At 43.7% G+C, this 18693-nt stretch overlaps 1 protein-coding gene across 1 annotated transcript in view; it reads right to left on the bottom strand.

The window, feature by feature from the left end:
* The window catches only part of CFAP47 (cilia and flagella associated protein 47), a 734432-nt gene that overhangs the window by 528888 nt on the left and 186851 nt on the right, over window positions 1-18693 (bottom strand). The window contains exon 33 of the mRNA XM_019528459.1: window positions 15468-15663. Within this exon, the coding sequence (XP_019384004.1) occupies window positions 15468-15663 (196 nt within the window). The remainder of the gene's footprint in view (window positions 1-15467; window positions 15664-18693) is intronic.

Genomic DNA, 18693 nt, shown 5'->3' with positions numbered 1-18693 from the left:
ATATGCATAAATCTTGAGAAGTCCCAAAATGTTAGTCAGGCAAAAAACTGGGACAGGGAGTGGGAAGGTGGGAGGGAGCAGGGTGGGTGGACTATCCCAATAGCTAGCCCAATAGGGCTAGGATAGGGCACTTGGAGATGGAAGGGAGGGCTTAACTCTCCTTTACTACCCTTCTAGTGAAAAAGTTTTTCCTAATATCTAACCTAAACTTCCCTTGCTGCAACTTGAGACCTTTGCTCCTTGTTCTATTATAGCCACCACTGAGAACAGTCTAGCTCAGGGACAGGTAACATGCATGCCAGAGCGTGGCAGCCAAAGACACTTTGCTTGGCATGCGTACCTTGGGGTGGATGGCGAGGGAGCTGTGAGAGGCCCAATCCTTTTTGTGGCAGTGCAGCCCCAGCCCCTTCTCCATTGGCCACCTCAAGGCATGTGTGCTCCCTGCCTCCTACTGTAAGTGTCCCAGGCTCCACGGTGGGTGGCAGGGGCCTGCCCAGAGATTGGGCTTGCTATGGCAGCAGCTGGGAGGCTGCAAGTGGTTGCAGACCGAGGTCTGCAGAGCCCTGACCTGGCTCATTGCTGGCTGTGGGTGCAGGTACACCTCAGGACAGATATCACCAAAAGGGCTGGCGCTGTGCTGCCACAACAAGAATTGGGCCTCTCGCGGCTCCTCTGCTGTCCGCCCCGCCATGCAAACATCTTACAAATTGAGGTTGTGGATGTTTTTGGCACTCTGCCCAAAAACGTTGCTGATCCCTGGTTTAGTTAGATCCTCTTTGTAATCAACCTTCAGATAGCTGAAGTCTCTTATTAAATCCTGCCTCAGTCTTCTCTTCTCTAGACTAAATATGCCCAGTTCCCTCAGCGTCTTTGTTGCCTTCCACTAGAGTCTTTCCAATTAGTCCACATCCTTTCTGCAGTGCGGGCCCCAAAAGTGGACACAGTACTCCAGATGTGGCCTCACCAGTGCCACACAGAAGGGAATAGTCACTTCCCTCAACCTGCTGGCAACACTCCTATTAATGCAACCCATTATGTCGTTAGCCTTCTTTGCAACAAGGACACACTGTTGGCTCATATTCATTTTGACTTAACAGTAAGCAGAAAGAAGATACTTCTAAATCCTTCCTTACCAGAGGGGGGCTTGAACCTCTATCTCCTGCTTCCTGGTAAAACGCTAACCACCCAGCCACAGAATAGGCATCACACAGAACCCTCTCAAGCCTTCCCTTTGAAGACAGCCACATGGTACCCAAGAGACAGATATATGTAAAGCTAGGAAGAAAGTAACAAATATCAGGGCAAGTGCCTCCATGCGATGCATGCTACCCTAGAAGAGAGCAGGAACTTCCCCAGTGCTGTTAATCAATTTTAGCCAACGAGTATTAAAAATGCAGTAGTCCAGATTCAAGGTGTGGGATGGAGAGGGGCCAGGGTAATGCCTGTCTGAGGCACGGTGGCTAGAAAACTGCTGGAGGCAGACGATACGGCTTCAAAAGCCCTCAGGGAAATTAGAACCTTGTTTTATTTTTCCATGGTACATGTCCAGCTCACTAGGCTAAAGGCAGTGAGGGCTCTGTTTTTCACTCAAATATCACAATTTCCCTGCCTTTCTGCACATACCTCACAATTCTATTTCCTGACACAAGTGCCCAGCTACAATACAGTCTTGCTAAACACAGTCAGTAGGCTACCATGGGCAGTGTTGAAGTGCAAGCTGTGCATAAGTGCCAAAATTGCAGTTATATAGCTATGTACATTCCATCTAGGCATGTAATATGAAATGGGATTTAGTCTTTATTCTTTCCCTAAAGCCATATAATACCAAGAGGCCCCTTGTTGGTCCTGCCCCCTTTTAACTTTCTTTAATTTTTTCACTTGTCTTTATCCTTCATGTCACTAGGAAGAGTGTATGAAAGCTTCTCTTACTTCAGATAGGGAGGAATCTGAAGTCATATCTTCAGAGGCAGAGAAGCAGAATTAAAACATCATTCTTAAATTCTTCAACAACCTCCTTCCCTCCCCATCCACTCCAACCAAATTTTGACAATCTTGGTTTTTATTCTTCTCAAACGATATTAATGAACTGGTTTGCTGGTAAATGTTCAGAGGAAAAACACAAACACACTTGTACTATGCCTGAAAAGTATTTAGTTGACCAATATTTATAGGGCGAGAACCCCTATGGAAAGACTCAGTTCCATTTAAATTGTTTTGGAAAATAGGTTACTTCATACTTTGCATCAAATAAAGTAGTTTAGTGGTAGAGATATCACTATTATTTTCTCAACCCCAGGGATTCCTCTCATTAAATGAAGCAGAGGGTGTGTAGAACACCACTGCTCCCTGCTTTGGTTAGGTAAGGAACCACAACTGTTACAAGAGGTCAATAAAGTACCAAGGAGAGAAGACTGGAAGGATCATAAGGGAAAGTAAGAAATATACATAAATTCTTAAAGGTAAAAAAAAAAAAAAAAAAGCAGCCCAAGAATCAAGCACGAAGGATCAGTACTGAACTGTTAAATTAAAACTGGCATTCCAAATCCTCTGTCATCCAGCACACTGCAGACAGTTAATGCTTTTCTCACACAAGCTACATGGGAACTTTGTAACTTTTAATAGTACTTCAGTCTAAGAACACTTACACATTTTGCTTAAAATGTTCGTGTTCTTTTAAGTCAAGATATATTACTGCTAACAAATATACATCCAATATAAGGGATGACAAGGTCAAACGGTCACAAACTGCTCCAAGACCATTTCAGGCTGGACATAAGGAAAAACTTCTTTACTGTCCGAGCCCCCAAGGCCTGGAATAGGCTGCCTCCAGAGGTGGTACAAGCACCTACTCTGGACACTTTTAAGAAATATTTGGACGTCTGTCTTGCTGGGATCATTTGACCCTAGCTGACTTCCTGCCCCTGGGGCAGGGGGCTGGACTTGATGATCCTCTGAGGTCCCTTCCAGCCCTAATGTCTATGAAATCTATGAAATATATATTTAATTTCCCATCTTCTCAGCTTTTATGGCAAATAAGGACACAAAGTCAAAAAGTCAACATCCTGTTCTAATGGATCATCCTTGGTTTCATTAGCCTGAAGACTTTCTCAGAATGTAAATTATAACCTCTGCTATAAATTATGTCTCATTTTAAGATGGCCCCCAACTTAATATCCAAACATTCAGATATTCCAAGAATCAGACCATGGTTTTGCTCAAGTTAGAAAAAGTTTGGTAAGCTTTCCTATGAAAAATCCTAAGTGATCTCATACTGTGCAACAAGGACTTGACACCACTGCCACCTCTTTCCAAATTTCAAGGATGTGCCACATTTTTGGCCTTTGCCATTCTTGTAAAAATCTGCCTATGTTTGGTCAAGTTTTCCCGATTTGCACATGCTCAGTATAGACTTGTTAGATTCTAGAAACTTAACCACCCCAAAATTCTGTCTGCCCAAAGCATGCTCTATCCGGAGCCTAACCAGGACTTTCCCAGCATTTACAGTTCTGGGTTGCTGTATACGGCTAAGCCTTAGCACCTGAAGCAGGGAGCAAGGAGACTGTCTTCTACGTGCTTTCAAAGATTCCTCTGTTAGTCATAAATACGGAAGAAGAATGTGCAGTATGAATGAAAGAGAGGTAGGAACCATAAACATGGATTGGAAGTTGGTAAGTATATGACAAGCAACTGCAAGTGGCAACAGGCTGGAAAGTGTAAATATCTCACCTGGGAGATCAGGCTTAACAGCCAATAGATTGGCAGGAAGGTAATACTGGATGAAGAGCTAGGCTACAGAAGAGAAGTAGGACAAGCTCTAGGACTGGCCAAGAGGTGGAAAGAAGGAACTAGAGTGAATGTCTAAACAGAGTTACCAGGTGACATTGAGAAGCCCAAAAAACATAGCCTGGACCTGACAGAATGACATGAATAGTACAAAAACAAGGAGTCAGGTGTGGAAAAGACTATGGAAGAAGGTGTCACATCTGGTGAGAATGAAAAGGACAGTGTGGACCCACTAGAGAATTCCCTCTCCTATCCCAAGGCTGAAGTGGAACCAAAGAGTTTTATCTTTCGTCTTGTCAGTAAATATTTGGGAAATCCAATGGCAATTTGTCTCCACTTCTACCCTCCCCACAACCCTCCCATGATAGTCCACATAAAAGGAGGACACCTACTACTGTGCCCAATTACTCTATTGACTCAAATGGAAGAAATCATCATGATACTGAAGAGCAATGAGGGTACCAGTATGATTGCACCCAATGTAATATACTGTTCATAGGACCAAAAAATATGGATGGAAAGCACCTCCAGACAGGGTCAACCATACCAAAACTATCATTTTTTAGTTTGCTCTTTGCCAAAAACCTAGGCAGTTTTAAACAAACCATTACATTTAATAATAAGATTCATTTTTTTGATAATGCAATACTAATAATAAAGAAATAACAAACATAAGTTTTCTTATATAGCTTTGATTTGGATTCTTTATGCAAATGCATTAAGAACACATTAAGTCTAATTTCATAAATGCATGCTAGTGTTTCCACAAGTTATCTGCCTCATTCAGTATACAAACAATACTCATCATATGAGCAGCTACTTAAAACTGAATTATTCTCATTGAACAATGTTTGGTCCTATACTTTATTTACTGCAAAATCTCCAAACCAAAATCTGAAGGCAGAATGATTAATTTTCTCATAGGCTTCCCCATGACCCTTATTGGTAAAGTATCCAAATGCTTCACACATTCATATCTTTATGATCACCCTTATGTAAATACATTTTACAGATTGAGACACGAGTTAATGTCAGATGTATCCATTAATTTTGTATGACAGTTTGACTTGCCTAGGACATGAGGAGGTGTTCCAGGCTAAGCTCCTGGCCCTGGAGCAGGAGCAGATCCAGGTCCTGCGGAACCAAAATACCATCCTGGGCTGGGCCACGCAAGCCATGAACAACAACCATCAGGTCTTGGACACTGTCCTGAGCCTGGCAGTCTCATTTGTGCCGCCTGTTGCCCAGCCCCCAGCCCTAGACCTGCAGGCCCACTTGAAGTTGCCCGTCTTCCCCTGGGCCTTGAAGGAGGTCCTTCACTACCTCCAGCCATTAGAAGCCCCTGGCCCAAGCCCCATCCCAGTCTGCCACCCATCCCCCTGCCTGGGCCCAGGGCTGCCACTTGCCCAGGCTCCATGTGGGCACAGAGCTGGAACACCTAGCACTGAGGATAGGACCCCATGCCAACCCTGCTGGCCACAGATAGCCCCTAGCTGAGGGGGGTCCACCCGTGCTACAGGACCAGCAGCTGCAAGCCCACTGTACATGTGTACATGCTGGAGCAAGTGCACGGAAGGGGGAACAGCCTGAGGCCAGGCTGCCTGCACCCAAGCTCCATCCTCTAGGTGCCCTTACCCCATGGCCCTCCACTTTGGGAAACCAAAGAAATCACTTGTATATAGTTTTCACTGGGAAGAGGGTTTTTATTGTAGGTGGGTGGAATAGGTGGTAGACTGGCTCTGTTTGTTGGGGAGGGAGGGAGAAGGGGGCTCTCTATGTTCAGGGGGGAGAGGGGAGGAATGAGGGGGTGTGATGTGACGGGAATAAAGATTTCTTCTTTGGACACTTGTCTGCTGTGAGAGTGATGCTGGGAGTGGGCAGGTGCAGGGGGGTTCTGTGGGTAGTGGGGCAGGCAGGCTACAGCAGAGGGTGCTGGAGGAGGCAATCTGCTAAAGCCTCCCACAGCTGGTGCCCTGGCCCCCACTGCCAGGTGCATGGATCTCCTGGTACTTTGGCAGGGAGGGGCAGGCCACCACTACTGCTGCCACCACAGGTGGTGCTCCTGCTGCTAGATTTCGTCCATACATCACGCCTCCTCCATCCAGGCCTTGCATATGTTATTCAGCACACAGCCTGAAACAATGACCCAGGGAAGGTTCTCCTCAGTGACCTCAAAGAGGGCGGTGAGGGAGTGCCAGCAGCCTTGTGGTTGCCAAAAATGTGCTCAACCATGGTGCAGGTCCAGCCAAAGCAGAGGTTAAAGTAGGCCTGGCAAGGGTCCAGGTGACCAGTGTAGGGCCACATCAGCCAGGGCAGGAGTGGGTAGATAGGGTCTACAATGAGCAGGGGCAGGACCACAATGTCACTCAGCTGTAGAACCAGCACCCCCAGCATGAAATGCCTGCTCTCCACCAGTCCTGCCAGACCAGAGTCTTGAAATACATGGGTGTCATGCATGCTGCCTGCCCAGCCAGCACTGACATGAGTGAATGTGCTGTAGTGGTCCATGATGGCCTGCTGGACCACAGAGTGTAATAGGGTCATTCTGCATGGGGTGGGCAGATGACTGGGATATGGGTCTTTGCCAGGGCCCTGATACACTGGGGGAATCCACATGCATGGAATCCTGCCACCACCTCCAGGGGGTCGTGTACATGTAGCACAGTGTGCCCCAGCATGTCCTGGAGGGCCCCGCATACCTTCAGGATGGCCTCCCCAGCAGTGGCCTTGCCTACACTAACCAGTTGTCTGATATACCACAGGATGGCAGGCAAGGTCAGCTTCAGCAGTATGAGCACCAAGCAGGTGTTGATGAGAAGAGCCGGACCCATGTCAACATCCTGCTGCTCAAGGTGGGCCTAGAGCTGCTCAAGGTACCAGAAAGTGACCCAGGTTAGTGGAAATGCATCCAGGTATTGCTCATCGTTCCAGCTCTTCTGGACGAGGTACACCTACAAGTGCTGGCTGGCATGGCAGGCCCAGACGCAGCAGAGCAGAAGGCCCAGGACAGTGACAGTGGCCCCAGCAGTGGCATCCAGAAACCCCTTATCAGTGGCCCTGGAATGGCATGCTGCAGGTGGGAAGGCAGTAGCTGGTAATGGAAGAGCCGGCTGGGGTGAAACAGGCATGGGCCAGACGGCAGTTTACACAGAGGGTCAGAAGGGTGATCGTGGTGGCCAGCATGAGCCTGGGGCACTGGTCATCACTGCCAGAGCCAGGGGCTGGGGTAGCCATAGTGTGACCATGGAGAGAGATGCTGTGTGCTGCCTCTGTGTTTGGCACACTGCTCCTGAGTAAGGAAGAGGCTGGCTAGAAAGCAAAGAGCACGGCTGGCTTTTAAAAGATGGCTTCCAGGTGCTATCACCTGCAGCTGGAGCCTGGACCTCCCCCCCCCACCAGTGGCCACAGGGCTGCATTGCAGGACTGCAGGGAACTGAGTGCAAATCATCTCCTTAATCCCTACATGGGTAGACACCTACCCAAAAACACTTACTGTACAGTAGCTTACTGCACAGTAAATCTTGTCTGGAGCAAGTGACATTTATTTAGTTAGTACCCACATTGCCAAGTTATTTGTTACTCTGGGAGACAGAAAGCATGTTCTCCTATTGAAATTGCTCCACTGCAAAGAATATTTAAATAGTCATTGGACCAGAAAGCAACTGAGACTGGTTAGCCAATAGCCAGGGCAGTCACCTGAAGCATAGGAGACAAAAGTTCAAGCCCTTGACCTCAAACAAGCAAAGAAATACAAGCCTAGTCTTCCTCATTACTCAGCCAGTGGCTGTTCCTTCACACATGCAGCAAATGGTCTTGTTTTATCCCAATGTAAAAGTTTGAAAACTTTTGCAGGACAGGAAAACAGTTTCCCTTCCAGTTTTCCAAACAGTTAGTGTGACCAACTGTGAAAAGTTTAAATGACTTACTGAACATCACATAAGCACTCCAAGTCCAAGAGAAAACCAAATTCTTCAGAGACTTTAACTCCCTTAAAATACAAGACCAAACTTTGACAACAAATACATGAATCTTACAGATAGCAATATCTTTTACTCAACTTCCCTGATTCATTCCCAGAGCAGACCCATTTCATGTACTGAATGGAGCAGGGGTGCCAAGAGGAAAAAACAGCATGTATTAATGTAACTAAAGACTGTCTCATAATGCATAAGCACCAGGGATCCAAATAAAGATAGGAAATACCAGAATGGTACATGCACAAATTCTAACACTTGCTTTGAGACCTTAATAGCTTTAACATACTTTTGTGCATGTCAAATAGAGATATAGCATTCTCTCTCAGGATCATGGACATATTAACAACATTAATTATATTTTCAGAGGGACACAACAGTGATGAACTGAAAAAAACTGACTAGAAGCAGTTATAGTCAAAACAGGCACCTGCAAAATTCCCACAAAAATACATTTACTCTTGTTCCTGCAATTCTTCTACTTTTGCACTACTGTGAATGTAGAGAAAAAGTATTATGTTAAATTGTGCTAAGGAGGTTTGCAGTATAGATTAATTTCCTCTAGGGACCAGAGGGTGACCACAAAGCTCATTTTCACTTGTATCATAAAGCCAAATATGAAACCAGGTCTTCACAAATGAATACATCAACCTGCTGTGCCAACTATCCCATTCTGATGATTAATAAGAGAAACTTGTTTTCTAAGAATCCAACGACCTAATTAAACTCATAACTAATTGAACACCAATTCTAAACCTTTCAAACAAAGGTCTAGAAACTAAATAAGCATTTAATCCTACTTTAGAATTGAAGATAAAATATTTTAATTAATTACTATATATTCTAATATACTAAATATGGCCAAGTAATGAAAAGGATTGTTCTAAACCTTACTTACTTTACTCTCCAACCTCCCTGTAAGAAACTCTCCCAGCTTCTTGGGGACACCATTAATCACTCAGAAAGCCTCGAGAAAGGCACATTAAATATGAGAGATCCAGAAGAATATTTGAGAGAGAAAGAACAAGTAGTGGGAGGACAAACCAAAACAGATTCAAAAGTTTGCTGACAGCCACAAGGTATCAAGGTATTAGCACAATCAAAGCTATGTATGGGCCAACCACACAAGGAGCCATCCCTCTGAGGGTAAGGATGGAATGACACTCTTTAAAGAGAACTCTGTGGAAGGAGAACTTTCAAGACTCCTGAACCAAAGTTCTGAAGTCAAATAAAGTCATCAATGCCATTCCACAACACCCCATTAAGGACTACCTTGCAGAACCATCAACTTAGAGGCCTTGAAAGCCATTAAACATATGAAAAACAACAAAAAGTGATCCTGATAGAATACCAGCTGAAATCTATAAGCAAGGTAGAAAGAAGCTCTTACCAACAACACGTTATTATGAACATCTAGAAACATGAATATATTCGTAGAGACTTGAGACATACCAACATTCTTACCTTACACAATAAAGGAGACAGAATGGTTTAAAGAAATTATCGTGGTATTGTATTCCTGTCATAGATGGGAAGATCCTCACTTACAATCTCCTCAACACACTCATCTTCCTTACTAAGGAAATTCTATATACACCCCAATGTGGTTTCAGATCACTCAGAGGTACAACAAGTAATTTTTGTTACTAGATAGCTGCAGAAGGACCATGAGTAACACAAAGATGTTTACATAGCCTTCACTGACCAAAGGCCCTTGACTCAATCAACAGAGTATGGAAGATCCTGGTAGGATTCAAATGCCCGTTAAAATGTTTTACCATCATCCAACTTCATGTCAACATCACAGCAACCATCCTAAGCAATGGCTATGAAACAGACCCCTTCATCATTAGAAGTGGAATCAAATAAGGCTGTCTGATTGCACCAACACTCTTTTCCTTTCTACAGAATGCAAGAGTTATTACTAGATTCTGACGTAGTAAACAAGGAGAGTATTTTGTGGAATGCATGTATTGAACCACAGGTTTAGAAGGCTGTTCTCTTTTAAGCAACTGCCTACATACATCACACTTCTGCCAGCATTCAAGCAGCAAAGGACATTGCTCAAACTCTACATAAATGTGACTGCAGATGCTTGTTTCAACAAAGGAAAACAATGCCTCCTCAGAATCCACTTCTCAGAACAAAAGTAACTAAGCCCTGGTAGTATGAGTTCTGTAAGGGTCTGATCTATGCAATTTATAACAAAAAAAAAATGAATTAGAAACACTTTTAGATAAACTCTTGATAGATGCACCTTCAATATTTATCTTATCAACAAACAACCTTGGGGACACCCTGAACAATTTCATTCTTTCCAGATAAAGTTAATACATCTATCAGTATATCAAAGGTACAAAGTTTATTTCTCCCATGATAGGAGTAGAATTTACAGAAGAAAACATGCCAATGGATCATCTAATTCAGATAGAAGCCACCGATTATTTTAAGCAAAAATGTACAATGAGAATTAAGAGTCACATTAAAAGACTCTTCTGGCATGAGGAGTTCATTGATTTGATGCTGGAGGATACCTACATGACTGTGGAGGAAGAACTGCCAGAGGCAACACTAGAGAAGGGAAAGGACATGGACTCCCAGGGAAGTGGAAGCTGGAAGCTTCTGACCTCTGGCAGCAAGCATAAACCTTCATCTCCACCTCTAGCAGTTTATCTAGAGAATAGACATGGAGCCCTAGCAACAGAAGGTAAGGAGCATGTTCCACAGGTAGAGGAAGACAGGCCAGGCTTCCCCAAGGCAGGGAGGATCAAGACCACTGCCACCAAGAAGCAATGAGTGATAGTGGAGGCTCCTTTCTTCGGGGGACTAAGGAATCCATCTGCTGACCTAACCTGTTGCCTTTGGAAGTCTGCTCCTTGCCCAGAGCCCAGATCCAACATGTCATGGAGGGATTACCAAGACTCATCTGTCCCTCTGACTACTACACCATGCTGCTTATCCATGTGGGCACCAATGATACTGCCAGGGGAGCAGATCAAAAGTAACTACAAAGTCACTTGAGTGCAAAGATGAAGAGGAGGGGGTCTAAGGTGGTGTTTTCAGTCAAAGGAAAGGGCCCAGGCAGGAGCAGGTGCATCCTGCAGATCAATGCCTGTCTGCACAGGTGGTATCACCAGCAGGAATTCAGCTTCTTTAACCATAGGCTGTTGTTCTAAGAAGGATTGCTATGAAGAGATGAGATCCACTTGACAAAGAGAGGGAAGAGCATCTTTACAGACAGGCTAACATAGTGGGGAGGGCTTTAAACTAGGTTCACTGGGGGATGGAGATCAAAGCCCTGAGGTAAGTGAGGAAGCAGGTGACTGGGAGAAAGAGCAAGCAGGATGGGGAAAATAGGGGACGTGTTCTAATTCCTTCTGAAAAATCAGGGCAAATACTCATTACCTTGGGTGCCTGTACATAAATGCATGGAGCCTGGGAAACAAGCAGGAAGAACTAGAAGTCCTTGCACAGCCACACAACTATGATGTAATTGGAATAACAGACTTGGTGGGATAGCTTGCATGACTCAAGCACTGTCATGGATGGTCATAAACACTTCACGAAGGACAGGCAGGGGAGAAAAGGAGGAGTTGCACTGTTTGTAAAAGAGTCATATGACTGCAAAGAGCTCCAATATAAAACTGGAAATAGGCCTGTTGAAAATCTCTTGGTTATGGTCAGATCAGAGAGCAACAAAAGTGATGTCATGGTGGGGGTCTGCTATAGACCACCAGAACAGGAGGATGAGGTGGCTGAGGCTTTCTTCAAACAACTAGAGGAAGTTTCCAGAACAGAGGCCCTGGTTCTCATGGGCAACTTCAATCACCCTGACATCTGCTGGGAGGGCAATACAGCAGTACACAGGCAATCCAGGAAGTTTTTGGAGAGTGTTGGGGACAACTTTATGGTGCAAGTCCTGAAGCAGCCAACTAAGGGCCATGCTCTTCTTGACCTGTTGCTCACAAACAGGGAAGAATTGGTAGGGAATGTACTGGTAGACAACAACTTGGGCAGCAGCAGCCACAAGATGATTCAGTTCAGGACCCTGAGGAGAAGAAAGATGGAGAGCAGCAGAGTAAGGACCCTGGATTTCAGAAAAGCAGTACAAGATAGCTGGCTGTACTTTAAAGCTTTACTGAGAATGCAGAAACAAACCATCCCCATGTGCAGGAAGACTAGCTTGTTTGGCAGAAAACCAGCTTGGCTTAGCAGGGAAACTCTTCAGTAAACTAAAGAAGCTTATAAGAAGAGGAAACTTGGACAAACAACTAGGAAGAAGTATAAGAGTATTGGTCGGGTATACAGAATGGAAATCAGGAAGGCTAAAGTGCAGTTGGAGTTGCAGCTCGCAAGGGACATGAAGGGTAGCAAGAAGGGCTTCTAAAAGTATGTTGGTAGCAAGGGGAGGATTGGGGAAAGTATGAGTACCTTTATGAATGGGGGAGGCAACCTAGTGACATAGGATGCAGAAAAGGCTGAAGTGTTCAACGCTGCCTTCACCACAGTCTTCACAGGCAAGGTCAGCTCCCAGACTACTGCACCAGACAGCACAGCTTGCGGGGGAGGTGAGCAGCCCTCAGTGGTGAAAGAGAAGGTTACTGACTATTTAGAAAAACTGGTGCATGGAGCTGGGTGCAATGCACCAAGTGTGCTGAGGGAGTTAGCTGATGAGATTGCAGAGCCACTGGCCACCGTCTTTGAAAACTCATGGCAATCAGGAGAGGTCCCAGATGATTGGAAAAGGGTAAACATAGTGCCCATCTTTAAGAAAGGGAAAAAGGAGGATCCAGGGAACTACAGACCTGTCAGCCTCACCTCAGTCCCTGGAAAAATCATGGATCAGATCCTCATGGAATCCATTTCTAAACACTTGAAGAAGAAGAAGGTGATTAGGAACAGTTAGCCTCAATTCACCAAGTGCAGTCATGCCTGACCGACCTGACTGACTTCTATGATGAGATGACTGGCTCTGTGGAAGTGGTATATCTTATTTTAACAGGACTTTTGATACGATCTCTCACAACATTCTTGCAGGCAAGCTATGAAAGTATGGTCTGGATGAATGGACTGTAAGGTAGACACAAAACTGATTGAAGCATTGGGCCCAGAGGGTAGCAACCAACAGCTTAAGGTTTAGTTGGCAGCTGGTATCAAGTGAGTGCCCCAGCGGTTGGTCCTCCAACCTGAAGGTTGGTCCAGTTTTGTTCAATGTCTTCATCAAGGGCCTGGAAGAGTGAACCTCCAGTAAGTCTGCAGATGACACCAAGCTGAAGGGAGTCATAGATATGGTGGAGGGTAGGGTTAGGATTCACAGTGACCTCGACAAATTAGAGGATTGAACGAAAAGAAATCTCATGAGGTTCAGCAAGGACAAGTGCAAAGCCCTGCACTTAGGATGGAACAATCCCATGCACCAGTACAGGCTGGGGGCTGACTGGCTGGGCAGCAGTTCTGCAGAAAAGGACCTGAGAGTTATAGTAAACAATAAGCTTAATATGAGCCAACAGAGTTTTCTGCCAAACAACAATCTGCTTTGGTAGGGGGTGTTGCCAGCAGAGGAAGGGAAGTGATTATTCCCCTTATTTAGCACTGGGGAGGCCACATCTGGAGTACTGGGCTCAGTTTTGGGCCCCCATTACAGAAACAATGGACAAATTGGAGACACTCTAGCGGAGGACAGTGAAAATGCTGGGGGAGGCTGGGAGACTTATGAAGACAGGCTGAGGAAACTGGTCTTATCTAGTCTGGGAAAGACAAGACTGAGAGGAGATTTAATAGCAGACTTCAACTACCTGAAACAGGGGTTCAAAAGAGGGTGGAGGTAGGCTGTTCTCAGTGGGTGACAGAACAAGGAGCAATTGTCTCAAGTTGCAGAAAGGCAAGTTTGGATTAGATATTAGGAAAAACTCTCACTAGGAGGGTACTAAAACATTGGAACAGGTTACCCAGAGAGGTTGTGGACTTTCCATCCTTGGAGGTTTTTAAGACCCGGCTAGAGAAAGCTTTGGCTGGGAAGATCTAAGTGGGATGGTCCTGCTTTGAGCAGGGGATTGGACAGGATGACCTCCTCAGGTCCCTTCCAAACCTAATTTTCTATGACTCTGTGATTCTCTGACAATGTACTGTGGACATGTCATGAGTACCTACATACCGCCTACCGTCTAGGCCAGGGGTGGCCAACCCACGGCTCCGGAGTCCAAACTTCCAATTCCAAACTGAGTAATGTGCTCATTGCGAGCAGCCGTGTCCCTGGAAGTTGGTCACTGTGTGCCTGTGCAAAGATTCAAGGAGATGCATATTAACTTCTGAAGAGCCACATGGGGCTCCGAAGCTGCGGGTTGGCCACCCCTAATCTAGGCTAATGCAATCATTTGGAAGACCATTTTCATGGACAAATGATACAGACAGCACACTGCTAAGATGTGAAAAAGGGGCCCAACACCCCAAATAGAACCACACTGTGATTCATAAGTGAGGTTGCTACTGTCAAATGAGAGACTACAGGGTCCACACAGATAGGAGGATATTGGGCTGATATACAGTAAAAGCCCTGTTTTCCCGAATGAGTGGGGAATAGGGGGTGCCGGTAATCTAAAAATACCAGTTACCTGAGGCACAGGGGTTTCTGGTCGCATGTGGAGGCCAAGGGGGGGTGCGGGGGGTGGCAGTGGCCATATGTGGAGCAGCGCAGGGTGATGGATGGTGGTGGCAGTGGCTGCCACATGCCAGCTTTCTCCCGCCCCTGTATCTGGCCAGCTGGCCAGAAATTCCGGTTAATAGAAACACAGGTTAGTAAAATGCCAGATAACAAGACTTTTACTGTACTGTACTGGATGTATTTTTATAGGACACATGGATATTCGTGAATTACATAAAATTCCAGGTAGTCTACAAATAAAAATAACTCAAATCTCTATGGGAGAGTTCCTATATTGCACTACTTTAAGCATACCCAAGATCTGTAACATAAATGCCTTTCTCCTAACAATGAAAATGGCCATGGAAATTGTAGCTGTATTGAAGGCATCAGCTGCAGCCTGTAAGGAAGTTCATGTCATTTAACTAACCTTCACAAAATGAAATAAACTTTTCTTTGGGGGCCTCATATGGCCCCTTAGGGTACAGCAAGATCAGTAGCCCCATATTTTGAGTGGTCATCACCAGAGAAAGGTCATCACCACACATTTTGAGACACTGCCCTTTTAGTGAAGTGGCTTTATTTAAATCCTAAAGAGTCACAGTCAGTCATATTTCCTACCTGGTACTTGACTTTAGCCATAAAAAAAAATCCCATAAATATTCCTTACACTTAGCAGCTAAATGTAACACTACCTATACTACAGAACCAAATATTCCATGTGCTTTCTGCAGTGCCTTAATGTGAATATTGCTATCACATCTCATGCAGCCACAGGTGGAAGGAAGGAACCAGGATAATTAGCCTTCTCCATAGTATATACTCAATGTCATAGAGCATGGAGGAGGGGCAAAGGCATAAAGAGGCAATGCCCATTTGAAATAGCTGGTAAAAGGTTCCAATTCTGAGCAAATGAGCATGTATAGTAGAAACAGAATTATTATGGACATTTATACAAAGAAAAAACATGCTTTCAGTAGCAAAATGTGACAATGCCCTTAAGATATAAAGAAACACTACTCAGAGAGAGAGCAAGAGAGAGAGAGAGAATAGTTAAAAAATTTCTTCACCTTTTTGACAGTTTTTCCACACAATTTTACGGTTCTTTTCATAATGTTTATTCAGCCATGTAAGGAGGTTTCTTTCATATGAAGAATATATATTACTGGATGAAGATTCAGTATTTATTCTTGGCATGCTTGGCATGGTTTCTGAGCCAGATAAATTACTGATATTAAGTGGTGAAACACGTGGAAGGACCAACACCTGAAATTAGAAAAATATTTGCAGTAAAAAATTGTATTAACTCAAAATTATAGTTACTACAATATAAAAATGAAGTAATGTTTTGAACACAGAACTACTTTCACTTTTGAAACTTTTATAGATTCCAAATTAGCATAAAGGTATTTTGCATAAGAGGGCAGAACTGTTGCCAGTTTCCATCATCCTAGAGAAAAGTTTATCATTTTTAATACATTTAAGTTTTGTTTGCCCAGGAAAGCTTTGAAATCTTTCACTGAAGATTTTCAAGAAGAAGTTGGTTGACAAGGCATTTATTTGGGATGTTCAGGAATAGTCAATCCAGTATTTGTGTGGGGCATGAACTGGGTGACCCTTGAGGTACCTTGCAACCCTACGATTTTTTGATAATGTAGTTTCTAAATAGAGAAAACAAAGAATATTAAATACTTCTTCAAAATGCCAAGAAAAAAAGTATAAAATCAAGGGTATAAATCCACCTCTGCATACTGCTAGGTTGGTCAGGTGCTGCCAGATCCAGGCATTGGAATCAGAGTCTAGACACTTCTGGTCCACTGTGATTGGATTCAAATCACATCAGACTTTGCCCCCTCCCAGACCCAAATTACACAGACCCAGTCTCCACCATACTTGGACCTGCCAGACCCACCATGTGATTCTACAGATAGAAATGTGATGTTTGCACACCCTTGGTTACCAGTCAGCAAATGAAATATCAATATATTTTCTACAGCGTACTTGCAAATTATACTATGACAGCCCTGACAATGAAGCTGGAGATGACAACAATGAATGTGTAATACTGTCTCTTCCAGAATTTTCACAAGCACTAGAAACTGTGAAAGCATATGGTGAGGAGTCAGTCAGATGCCAATGAGTTCACAGACACAGTTAGAAAGCTAGAACAGCTGATGTCAAAAAGGATGTTTTTACACAGCTAACCATTAATAGTCAGTTTCTTTTATGCATGTGTTTTTAATACAGTGCTTATTTCCTCAATTTTGTACACAGACAATGTCTGGACATACTATACCACATGTACTCAAACATAAAACAATCCTGAATATAAGACAACCTCTCAATAACTAGATTCTAAATAGGGAATATTTAAAAATTTGATATAATTTCCCAGATACAGAATCTTATTCTTGCAAGTTTGCCTTGAATTTGTCCCCTTCCACTGCTACAGTAAGGAAAATAAATCTAGCGGGTCAAGTGGCCCCATTACCCTCTGCTCCTCCCACATCCCCACTTCTTCCCCCACCCTTAATATCAGACCTGCTCTCTGCAAGCATATCAAGGTGAGAGGCAACTTTGAAAACAATTACTTTGAAATAAACATGCCTGGAATTTGCATAAAAGCAAATTACTATAGGTACCAAAAGACTTTGTTCATTCAGCATTGATGCACTTTACTTTTTTTAAACTACTACAACTTTTAGAACAGGTACTTCATAAACACAATTTTAAGCAGCCCTTTTATACCTACTCATATACAGTACAAACTATGCATGATACTACTCCAAAGCCAAAATGCTCATGATTTATCATATTAACCTAGGCCCGAGCACTCAACAGCATTTCAAGCCATGGTGACCCCACTGCTCAGCATGTGTGTGTGTACTCCAGATCCCCTTCACAAAGTATAGTGCTAATTATCCCCCGACTCATGACTGAAACTGGTCGTTCTTGTCATAAGCGCCGAGTTGTTCCAAAAATCTATATTCAAATGAGGTTAGAGCTTCCTAGTCTGACTTCACCTTAAGGAGGCTAGGGCACAATAATCATATGCACCAGGCTGAGAGAGAGGGCAACAGAGGGATTCTGGGTGAACTGTTTGGGGCCCCATTTGTCTACCAGGCATTTAAGGCACATGAAGAAACCAGAATCATTGGAAATGGGAAAGAAAGGTGCAGCTCAGTTGTGGGAGAGAAAAGAAAGTAGAAATGTATTCCATGTAGTAGTTCACTATGACTTGAAAAACAGTCAGTGCTCAGGGGGACTGCATACAACAGGTACTACCATATATATTATTCAGGAAGACTGCACTAACATATCCTTGTTCCCATCAGTATGTGTGTCCAGAGATCTACAGTCTGGTATGGGCCATATGTTTTATAATCACATTCAGTGCTGGCTACATTTAATCAACATCGTATTTGGTTTCCACTACTGAGCATATGCTGCTTTTGGCAGCAGTTTAATGACAGCCAGTGCATTGAGTAAGGTTTCCCTGTATGCAAAGGTATGATGAGGACCCTCCCTCCCCCTACCATTCTTGCTGTTTAGCAGGGGGAAACCTCATTTTGTATTTGAGTAAATACAGTACCTTAGTTATAATGTGCTTTTTTCACTGTAGAAAGTATGGTACATCTGAATTAAAATATACTGTGGGACACAATAGCTTAGGAATTGGTAGTATTTTATTTGAACAATAGATATTTATAGATTGACATGGAGATCCTTTAATGGTATGATAAGATCAGAAATGTTTTTGAATTGCTATTTCACAAAAGATGAATATTAGCATTATTGTATTACAAAAATACCTGTTTGCACCTGTGTCACAATCACCTAGATAAAATACGTTGTCACTTCCTGACTCACCATAACAGCTGATTGGGCATGGTTTAATTATGGGAACTCAAAGCCTACTTTTCCCCTATGCTTGGGGGAAGTAGCTATCATTTAAGATCTGGTAAAACTTCTCAGTCTGACTTAATCACCAAAGATGTAACCAAAGGCATTGAGACCAGTAATACAATCTTTAGGATCCATAACGCTCTCCTCATTGAGAAGGACCACCTTCTTTTGGCATGTGATAAAAAGCAAAACAATTTTTTGGGCATTTTTCTGTACATAGGTGTGAGAAAATCCAATGTCTCCATATTGCCCCTATTACAGTAGTATCTGAACACCATACAGCTATGATTGTATTATTATTTCCATTTTAGGGATGAGAAGCTGAGGTATGGACAGACTAAGCCCCAGACCAGGGTATAAACCTGGATTCCCCAAACAAAAGGTTTGTAC

Source organism: Crocodylus porosus, unplaced genomic scaffold, assembly GCF_001723895.1.
Source record: "Crocodylus porosus isolate Cpor-Errol unplaced genomic scaffold, CroPor_comp1, whole genome shotgun sequence".
In the NCBI taxonomy this organism is placed as follows: domain Eukaryota; kingdom Metazoa; phylum Chordata; order Crocodylia; family Crocodylidae; genus Crocodylus; species Crocodylus porosus.
This window is presented reverse-complemented; position numbering and strand designations above follow the sequence as displayed.